Genomic DNA, 11,270 nt, shown 5'->3' on the forward strand with positions numbered 1-11,270 from the left:
TATTTAACCCCATCATGCATGAATTATGACAACCTCAATCAGTATTTTTATTCATCTTTTCATGCCTAAAGACAAATAAAAATACTGATAGGCTTAATAGACAGTGTACAATGTGAAACTACTACAGACTCTATATGAAGTATGTTGATGTGGTTGTGATTAAATTCAATTAAATACTGTTAGGGCTGTTTGGCTGCTTTTTTCACCACCATTTCAGTTACTTGATTCTAAGATTTGTTTTCCCTCTTGAGATCCGTAAATATTTTTACCTAACATTTGAATTTGTTTTCATTGTTATAATTCGCTGTGATTATGCTGTAATTATTTCACGTTCGTAAGGAAGTGTTACTAATATTCTTTCTTGTCTTTTGCTTATCCAGAGACTGCATATAGTGTCTATGAGGTCTATTTCTGTACCCGGATCGCGAACACGCGTCGTCGCGCCGCCCTGCGCGTTCCTTTCCGTCCGCGTGCCCGTGGGGTTTACCTGTGTCTACGCTGAGGGTTTCCAACAGGGAAGAGAAATGCCATCAAAGATCATTTTTGAAACTGAGGATCAAGCAATGGACGAAGAAGTAGACACTGTCGCGGAAACTAAAACCCTAAAGGTGAGTAAAGCAGGTCATCTCGACCTGGAAAGAAAGAAAAATGGTTTTACTCGCGGCTCGGCTCCTCCATGTTTTGGCAGCATGTGGCTGAACATGCTAACTAGCTAACCAGACAGCTAACTCTACTTAACTGTTAGGAAAACAGAGAGAGGTAAGATAACCGTGTGTAGCAAACTTAGCAGTGACGTATTTTTGCGCTCATATCCCGTGCTGTTTTAAACTTAAATTTTGTAATGAAGCGGAAGAGCAGCAACGTGGTCCGATGGTGAGCTAAGTTAATGTTAGCACACAATGCGAGTGTTAGCCATTTAACCCTAGCTAAGAGAAGATCACGTGGCATGCCCATGTGTCTGAGAGTTGATCGTGTGGTCTGACGAGACTGTTTACATTTGAGTATACATCCGCGCTGTAAACACGAACTAAGTTTTGTTTACTTTATAGCCAGACGTTCTAAAAAAAAAAAAAACAAACCCAAACAAATACTACGTAAAACAGTAAATAACACTTTACTTATAACTATAGGTGCTACCGAATATCACTTTGGTATGCTAAATACACTAAATTCGCTAAAGTTTGTATGGCCAACTAGAGTTAAGTTTTGTCATACTTACAAGGTGGATGGCTGATTAGTGTTCGTCATTGTCAACCTCAGGTCAGGATTAATAAATCAACCGTTTAAACTGGGAAACACAGTTTGTCTGGTTCTTTGGTCGAAATGATTTATTATAAGTTTGTTTCGGCTAATGTTATCTGAGGGTGGCAGTGCAGGAGAGGATCCATCTTATTAGCAGAGGGCTCATCTCTGGTTATTAAAGTAGTATTCCATGATTTTTTTTAAAATTTCATTAAGTCATTAATTTATTCAATAAAATGTCAATATTTTGGGTCAGTCACCACGCAGATATCCATATAGAAGTGTTTTGTCTTTTGTTTAATGTGTTTTCCACGTCACTCATTTTTATAAGTGGCTTCATAGTCCAGTGGTTTACATTAAGCAAAATATTCCTGTTACGATGCAGGGAGGAGACACTAGTTATTTTGGTGTCGTCAGGAAGAGCATCCAGTGTAAAAATCAGCCAGACATGCAGAGCTGCCCACTGAGGTGGCCCCTACTGAATAAGAGAGCAGATGGAAGTAGCTTCAGACCACTTTAATGCCAAAAACCACCCAAATAACTGTAGTCTTTGAATATTTGGCCAGCAGAAAGGTTGTGTGATACAGCAGATGCACATTAACCACTGCAATTTCTAAAGGATGTTTTTGCTGATAGTAGGACAAAAAGCACAACATTAGCCAACAATGTGTGGAGGAACTGAACTTTAAGAAAGGTTTTCACTTTTAAACTTTGAGTAGCTACAGAGTCCTTGGGGTTCCTGAATTTCTTACTGTTTTGTGTCTTAAAATGAAATAAAAAAAATAGAACAAGACCAAAGAGGGCAAGAAGCTGAAGAAGCAGCAGCAGCAGCAGCAGCTGGAAGAGCAGGAGGATCCAGATTGTGAGCCTCCTGCACCCAAAAAGAAAAAGAAAAAAGACAAGCTTGCGGCAGACCAAGTGAACGAAGACCTCGATGAGGCCACTGATATGAATGGCAACAGCAATGGTGTTGAAACACCAAAGAAGAAGACTAAGAAGAGCACTGAAAAACAGACAGACACAGAGGTCAGTGTTGATTGTCCTTAGCCAAAGGTCTAATTTTGGAACTAATGGACAGTTTATACATCCTGTTTATATTAGGGGAATATAATAATTTTGCCTATAAAGTGATCACTCTGTAATATTTGATCCACTTCTTTTCATGGGGATTAGAAAATCAAGAAGAAGCAAAAGAAGGCAACTGCAGAGGCAGCAACCAATGGACATTCCACCCCAAACACCCCGGTTCAGACACCATCCCAGTCAAGCGAAGATTCGGCCAGTGACAGCGAAAAAGAAGCGGTAAGATCTGCAGAGAGAATGTTTTTTGCTTTTCCCAGCACATCTTCTGGCTTCAGTTAGAGGTTTTAAAAACAAAACTGACTCTGTTTTCTTGTTTAGGAAGAGACACCAGAGCAGAAGGAAGGTGCATTCTCCAACTTTAGGATCTCTAAAGTCACTATTGACAAACTGAAAGGTAATGTCAGAACTTTCTACCCTATTTTTATTTATTTATTTTTAATTATATTTATTTTTATACAGCGCCTCAGAATTAGAAGGTCACTGGCACATGTACAGTGCTTGACATGCTTGGTGCGTCATAGTTTTGGGTAGTCATGTTGTTAAATCTGACTTCAGCTTTTTTTATGTAATGAAGAATTACAGAATTTATTTGAATATTTATAGACTTCTGCAAGCTTTCTAGGGGTAATCTAACATGGGCATAGGAGTTGTTGAAGTCCTTCGAGGTTTGCTAAATAATTAACTAATAACTAATTACCATTGATTCTCTTTCTTTCTCTGTGTTCCACACTATTACTGTCCCTTTTTAGCCCGAGGAGTCGCTTATCTGTTTGACATTCAGGTAAAGACATTTAATCATGTCTATGATGGAGAGGATGTAATTGCCCAAGCCCGAACAGGAACAGGAAAGACTTTCTCCTTTGCTATCCCTTTGGTGGAGAAGCTCCAGAAGGATTCAGTGGACATGGCCAGAGGCCGTCCTCCCAAGGTACACGCCCATACACAGCAGAGGTAGTGAATATTTATGGACGCTGTGATTCTGTGTGACTGAGTATTTTTATTTATTTTTTTTAAACTATAGGTTCTGGTGTTGACTCCAACCAGAGAGTTGGCTATCCAGGTTGCTAAAGACTTCAAAGACATCGCTAAGCGCGTATCTATCGCCTGTTTCTATGGAGGCAGCTCCTACAACCCACAGAGTATGTCACATACAACAACACAGTTTTCTTTAAGTGAAATAGTTTTGGATGTTCCAGTTAGAAAAGACGGGGTGTTATACATGTATTACATATTTTAATTTAGCAAAAAATTGTGGTTCCATCCACCTTTTTTGCTTTATACTGAATGCCTCAAATGCACTACTTTTAACCTTTTGACTGCAGTAATTCAGGGCAGACACAAGGTGGCAGGACTGTATACTGGAACAGCCCATGGGCTTTTTTTTGTAGTGTATGATTCATGGGATTTGCAAATTAACTTAATAACTGGGATTGCTTCAATCATGCCTCCTGTTTCAGTGACTGTAAAATGTCGATGACAATCAGGGTAACTGAGACCATTCCTTCACTGCTGTTTTTCTAGAAATAGATTCTTAAGTAGATGTCAGAATATTTTAAAATGCAGTTTCTGTTTGCTGTTTTCAGTGTGCTTTATATATTGTTATGAAATAAAACTCTTTTTATTAACCTTTTCTTTCCAGTTGATGCTATCCGTAATGGTATTGATATATTAGTTGGAACCCCCGGTCGCATCAAGGACCACATCCAGAACAATAAACTCAACCTCACCAAAGTCAAACATGTTGTTCTGGATGAAGTAGACCAAATGTTGGACATGGGCTTTGCAGAACAGGTCGAAGAGATTTTGGGTTCATCGTATAAGAAAGGTAAAGTTAAATCTCTGGGTTTGTATGTTGAATTATGTATATAGGCCAAAATGGGCTGATAGTGTTTTAGTTTGTTTATCAAACTGCCAAAACTTCTGCCTTTGTAGAGGTGCTCACACTTCCTGATGATCAGTTAATCCAATGTGAATGTGATTAGCAGCACCTTGCTGCTATTTAGCCTCTTAACTGCAAGGGTGTACTTAGTTTCTCACAGGACTGCATAGAGTCCTTTCCTTTTTACACGACTGTTTACTGAAGTAGTAATTGTTTTAGTTTGGTTATATATGTCAATTTTAATTTTGTGCACATCTCTCCTGTTTAGACGCCGACACCAACCCACAGACTCTCTTGTTTTCGGCTACCTGCCCACCTTGGGTGTATGAAGTGGCAAAGAAATACATGAGACCCAACTGCAAACATATTGACCTGATTGGCAAGAAAACTCAGAAAGCTGCGACAACTGTGGAAGTAAGTGTGTTTGTGTGGGAGGGAGATGTAGAGGCTGAGACTGGTGCAATTTAACAAGCGTTACAGCAGTCTTGGGTCTTTGGTTTACATTGCTTAGAGATGCTTGCATGCAGGGCCAGTTAAAGTAACGGACTGTAAAATGAGCTCGCATACATCTCCACCAGAAAAACCCAGCAAGTTCATTTGCAGTAAAAATTGCTGTATTTATCATCATCCACTTCAGTGAAGTTGTAATAAAGTACAAGTTTTTAGCCTGCCAGTTGGATTAATGAAAATCTCTCTCCTCTCACGCCCTGCTTTCCCCTGCCCTGGTGAATCATTTGTCTCCGTTTCTTTTTCTACTGTAGCATCTAGCCATAGCATGTCACTGGTCACAGCGTGCGGCAGTGATAGGCGACGTGATTCAGGTGTACAGTGGCAGCCATGGGAGAACCATTGTCTTCTGTGAGACAAAGAAAGAGGCCAATGAGCTTTCCATGAATGCATCCATCAAACAGGTAGATGCACATACTTGCATGGTGCACGTGCACATTTAACAGGCTGATGTGTTGCACATTAAATTGGTAATATCCTCAGTAATTTTATTTTCTTTTTTCTTTCTTTCTTTTTTTCTTTTTTTAAGAGCACCCAGTCTCTTCATGGTGATATCCCCCAGAAGCAGAGAGAGATGACACTGAAGGGATTTAGGAACGGCGCCTTTGAGGTTCTGGTTGCCACTAATGTTGCAGCCCGTGGATTAGATATCCCTGAAGTTGACCTGGTGGTCCAGTGCTCTCCACCCAAGGTGAGAAGAGTTTCCAGTTATCTATAAGAATTCCTTAATTATGCCTTTACATTTATTTATTTGTTTAATTATTGTAAGAGTGTTGATTTTATACTTGTAACAGTTTTGTAGATTTTTCACATTTGGTGTGACCTTGACCAGATTTTCACTAAAATAAATTCTGCTCTAGCTGTTATTGGTGCCTAACATCACATAAAATCTGAACAGGATATCTTAAAAACAGCAGATGCTACACTGCTAACAAACAAACAGAACTGACATATTCCATGCCTTCAAGGGAGAAATGTTGTGAAATGATGAAGCCTCAAATCTTTACTTTGTCTGAAGTTTTTTTGTGTTTATTGTCAGGATGTGGAGTCATACATCCATCGTTCAGGACGTACGGGGCGTGCAGGCAGGACTGGAGTCTGCATCTGCTTCTACCAAAGAAAAGAAGAGGACCAGTTGCGCTACGTAGAAAACAAAGCAGTAGGTATCTTTTGAAATGCTCACTTGGGCAAACAGGAGTGACTGGCTTACCCTCCTGTTACTGAACTGCTTCTCCTCCAGCTCTGGCAGCTCTGTGGCCACAGTGAGCTGCCAACGGGCTTACCCTGTTTGCCCAAGTGAGCAAACAGGTTAAGCCTGGTAAAAAAAAATGAGAAAAAAGAACACAATCAGTCCTACTCAGTCTTTTCTCTTTACGTGTGAGAAGAAAATGGATAAGATCCAAAGGGAAAAGAACAGAAAGGTAGAGGAGGGTGTTTAAGAGGCACTGGGTAAATAAAGGTGCTTAGAAAACCCAAGTGAATGTTGTCTTTTTCTTAGAGTTGGAAATTGATTCTGATATTGCTTTCCAATGTTTTTACACAATCTGTGACAATGAGGCCTTCCTGTGTGACTGTTAAACTAACCATTTTTTATTTGCTCTTATTTCAGGGCATCACATTCAGGCGAGTTGGCGTTCCTACTGCCAACGATATTATTAAGTCATCAAGCAAGGATGCTGTCAGGTATGTAATTAAGGGGAGTGAGAGCCAAGGGCAAGCAATTATATTTTGTTACAGGAGTATGAAATGGTTTTAATTGTTTACTATTTGAAAGCTTGTATTCAGTCAGCCACAAGGTGTTATTAATAATCAAGGACGATGCTTTAGTACTTTGGCAGCTTGGTGGTTCCACAAAGCCTCTGCCTTAATCATGACACTGCTGAATGTGAAAAATCTTTCCTGACTGCGAGAGTTTGATTGTTGACTTTTCCTATACTGTGTCCAGGTTTCTGGATTCTGTTCCAGTCGCGGCTATCGGGTACTTCAGAGCATCAGCTGAGAAGCTGATTGAGGAGAGAGGAGCAGTTGATGCACTGGCTGCTGCCCTGGCCCACATTTCTGGAGCCACAAGTCTAGAGCAGAGGTCACTGCTCAACTCTGATGCTGTAAGTTATTTATGCATGCGTACAGAACTCTCGCTATTATGTCTTATTAGACACCGTTCACCCTCGCATACAGCTTTCCTAGACGATAGATTTGTGTCTGCCCTTTGTTTTAAAGCCCGTGGGCGTTCTCATGCAGACCTAACATGTTGCCCCTGCCCACCCACTAAGTATAGTGCTTGTCCTCCATCTAGTTAGAAATGCGCTGTGCCTTTAGGTGATGTATAACTGTAATTCTGTCTAATGTGTTGTTTCTGTTTTGTTTTTTTTGCAGGGTTTCAGCACAATGCAGTTGGTGTGTTCCCAGGAGATGCATAATCTGGGTTACGCCTGGAGAACCATCAAAGAGCAGCTAGGAGAGGAGATTGAGAACCACATTCACAGAATGACCTTCCTCAAAGGCAGAACAGTATGTATACACACTTAATATGTAGATATGTGAGCTGCGGCTGGTGTATACATAGATGCTAGACCTTTGTAAAATAATGGGTATCTGTGTGAGAGGGGGAGAGGTTGTATGTTGATGGATGTCTGCGTGTGTACAGTTGCAAAGGACTGGGCTCAGCGAGTGTTCTACTTTCTTATAAATTGTACATTCTTGCAAAATAGTGAAAAAAACCACACCCCAGCGTGCCACATGAATGATAGCAATTGAATTGGCAAATGGAAGTGTGAATTGGAAACCCACTGGTAAATGAAAATGCAAATTAAGAGAAGTAGTGAGTAAAATGTCTTTTTTTTAAATTTTTTATTATAATGTATTGTCCTGTTGTATGGGAATTGAGTCTCTCTGGTCGCACAATAAGCACAAAGCTAATTATCCACAGCATGTAAACAGAGAGACATCTGTTAGTATGAGTGAACATGTGTGACCATGTCTGTTTGACACAGACATTAAAAAACTCGCCATCTCACGCTTATTGTTTTTCTAACAGGGAGTTTGTTTTGACGTCCCAGCTGATAAAGTCAAGGAGATTCAGGTGGGAGCAACAATAACCCCAACATCTGTTCAACATATGTAGTTGACTTCTTGTAAATGTGAAAATATATATTTCAACAGACTGGCAGTCCTGTTTGAAATCCTTTGTCTCCCCACTTGTTCCTCCATCAGGAAACATGGCAGGACGGTCGCCGTTGGCAGCTCACCGTGGCCACAGAGCTGCCAGAGCTGGAGGAGAAGCAGTTCAGTAACCGTGGTGACAGAGGCTTTGGCAGTGGTAACCGTGGTGACAGAGGAGGGTTCAGAGGCGGCAGGGGAAGGAGTTTCGGTGGAAGCGGTGGCCGTGGCAACGGGTTCCGGAACGGCGGCAGCGGTGGCTACGGCAACAACAGAGGGGGACACAAACGCACATTCAACCAAGCGTTTGATTACTAAAATCTAATGTGTGGACTGATAGGACAGACTGTCACTCAGCTGGGCTGGCAGTGGTTCTTATTGGCTGGCTGGTCAACATTCTCCATCATGATACAAATTTAATTGTGTAATTTCATATAGAATTAATTGAATTACAGAGTTTGAGACATAATTTAAACAAAACGTGCTGTCGGATGAGTAATACTAAAGGTGCAGTTTACCGTAAAGCTCAATATTTATTTCCTCTGGTCTGCTGTGCATGTCATCCATCTAGATTTTTTTTTTTTGGCTCATCTGCACAGGTTTGGAGGCATGTGCAGCAGAAATGTCTGCCTTCTCTTTAATATAATGTGACTAAATTTCATTTAATCTGGGCTGCTGTTTAATTTAGGTAGTGTTTAGTTTTTTTGTTTTTTTTTTAGTTCAGATTTTTTAAAAAACCCATTTAAGACAGCACAAGTGTCTCTTAGTCCCGTTACATTCAAGAAAAGACGGACATCTTTACACCACACATCTCCAGAGTTGGGCAAAACCCACCAAAATATTCCAGATGGATACATAACTCTGCAGGACAGAGGAGATTTTTTTTTGGGGGGGAGTGAGCTGTTACTTGAATTTACAGATATCTAAAAATGGTTTAAAATGAAAATCTTTGTACCATATATACAAAACTAAGACTGGCAGCCATTTTTGCGATGCCTGATGTGTGTTTCTTTAAGGTGACACTTTAGCTGAAACTTTTGGAATGACATTGCAACTAAATAAACAAGCACCAAATGTAATTACTGGTTATATAACCTATATTGAAATGTTGGCAATATTCAATAACATGACCTAAAGTTGGAACATGTCATCTATTGGGTTTTAGGTAAAGTGTTCATTTTTATGGGTGTTTGGGGAACATTGGCAGCAGTCACACTTGAGGCTTTTGTCCAAAATGGAAGATACACAATCTTGTTCACGTCACATTTGATGTACGAGTGTGCTATCAAACCTGTTCAGTATGTTGCACTGTCACGTTTGAGATGCTTCTACTCTGCACCCGCAGAGAACAGCGATGGTGTTGACCTTTACAAATGTGCTCAGTGTCAGATTGCTGCCTTACCCTCAGATGAAACCTCTCTCCCCAAAAATATGTTGGATGATTGCTTTGCAATCGCCTCTATTTAATAACTTTTGTCTACTGCTTCCATTCATTTGAATGAAATGACTTATTCATTAAAAAGGTCAAGTCATATTGTGTTTATTCCTTCCAAGGGGGTAAAATAAGTACGTAACATGCTTTTGAAATAGTTTAAGGCATTCGTCTTCTGTCAGAATCAGACTGGCAATAAACTACACTCACTGAGCACTTCAATAGTAAATTATCTAATTAACTAGTGGTAAAATTATCTAATTAACTAGTGGTAAAAAGGCATCTCATTGCATTTAGGCACGTAGAAATTTTCAAGATAACCCGTTGAAGTTTAAACTGGGCATGAGAATGGAAATTCAAATAAGTTTGAATGTGGTGTGGTTTTTGATGCTAAACAAGCTGGTAATCTACTGGTGTGTTTTCCACACAATCATCTCTATGATTTGCAGAGAATGGTCTGAAAAAGTAAAATATCCAATGAGTTGAGTTCTACGATTGAAAATGCCTTGTTAATTCTAGGTCAGAGAGAAATGGTCCCAAACTGCCCAGAGTTGATAGGAAGGCAGCAGTGACTGTAACAACCACCCTGATAGCCACTCCTATCACAATGGCCAGAATTTGCACAGAATAACCAAAACTGGGCAACAAAAGCTTGAAAGACTGACGAGTCTTGATTTCTGATGCATCATTTAACATAAACGGTTTGAAAACATGGATCCATCTTAGTTTGTATAAACAGTTCAGGCTATGGGTGGTGGAGTAATGGTCTAGGAGATGTTTTTTTTGGCATGCGTTGGACCGCCATAGTACCAAGTGAGCAACATTTAAATGCTGCAACCTACCTCTGTTCCTTTGTGACCACAGCAGCAGGAAAATGCACCACGCAAAGCTCAAATAATCTCAAGATGGTCTCCACAGTCATCAGATCTCAATCCAATAAAGCACCTTTGAATCTATAAAATAGTGCATTCACATCATGGATGTGCAGCTCTGTGGACCGTAATCTTTGAGGAACATTTCCAGCAACTTGTTGAATCTATGTCGAGAAGTCCAGCCCAGTGCTAGCAAGGTCGGCCTAATGAAGCATGTGCTAAATAAATATAATACTAAGTGCACGGGTGGATTATTAACAGTTTTGTTTCTGCTGTATTTTATGTGCAGTCAGACTTTCACACCAGACTGAGAAGAAACAAGTACACAGAACTAAACGTTGCAGGGTTAGTCCACTGATTCGGTTCCTTTACCCAGCACACAACCAGAGCAACACTGTAACTCTGCATTACACCAAAAAACAGACAATCTGAAATCTGCATGATGTACGTTTAATTATTTAAATGAGCCAAACATTGCTATAAAATAACAAAGTTGAGTCACAGTACATACATATTCATTTTACTGTATTGCATAGTTAGATCAGAAGTTGTAAGGTTATATTGTTGACAGACAGCTTGACATTTTGTTCGATCGTTATTTAATTTTTTTCAATACAAGCATATTATTGCTCACAATATTTTTTTTAATTTACTTGTACCAATTTTGTCCACTTTGTCTAGCACATTGCTGTACTTGGCAAACATAATCACAATATACTGACACAATATTGGAAGGGCAACACAGTTTAATTACATCACAATATAAAATAAACTAAAAGAATTTCTTAACAATAGTCTATGTGCAAATATTGCATTACTGGCACTGTTTCCTGCACATTCAAGTATCTGTCAATATTTTAATATTGACCAAGGATTTAGATACACACTTTTCATAAATACCCAAACAGATGAAAATATTATACTCCCCTCTACATCTAGCCCAGTACTGTAGTTTTATTGATTTGGATGCAAGAGTTGAAGAAGAACAATTACCGGATTTACACAGATTTTTCAGTAAACTTAAAATGCATCTTATTCAAAGAGCATATTTTTTTTTTTTTAAAATCTGTTTTATATTGAGATGCAAAATCAGTAA

At 39.5% G+C, this 11,270-nt stretch overlaps 1 protein-coding gene across 1 annotated transcript; it reads left to right on the forward strand.

Annotated features, from left to right (window-relative positions):
* Positions 1–398: 398 nt before the first annotated feature.
* Positions 399–9,402, forward strand: ddx21 (DEAD (Asp-Glu-Ala-Asp) box helicase 21). Its single transcript, XM_006779974.3, has 16 exons — positions 399–608; positions 2,029–2,268; positions 2,416–2,544; positions 2,644–2,719; positions 3,075–3,253; positions 3,347–3,464; positions 3,965–4,150; positions 4,473–4,618; positions 4,966–5,115; positions 5,241–5,402; positions 5,751–5,870; positions 6,321–6,394; positions 6,657–6,816; positions 7,088–7,222; positions 7,749–7,793; positions 7,925–9,402. The coding sequence occupies exons 1-16, from the start codon at positions 399–401 to the stop codon at positions 8,186–8,188; spliced, it is 2,394 nt and encodes a 797-aa protein (XP_006780037.3). The 3' UTR covers positions 8,189–9,402.
* The last annotated feature ends 1,868 nt before the right edge of the window (positions 9,403–11,270 follow it).

This window comes from Neolamprologus brichardi, chromosome 1 (assembly GCF_056152115.1).
Source record: "Neolamprologus brichardi isolate AB-2024 chromosome 1, ASM5615211v1, whole genome shotgun sequence".
Taxonomy (NCBI): domain Eukaryota; kingdom Metazoa; phylum Chordata; class Actinopteri; order Cichliformes; family Cichlidae; genus Neolamprologus; species Neolamprologus brichardi.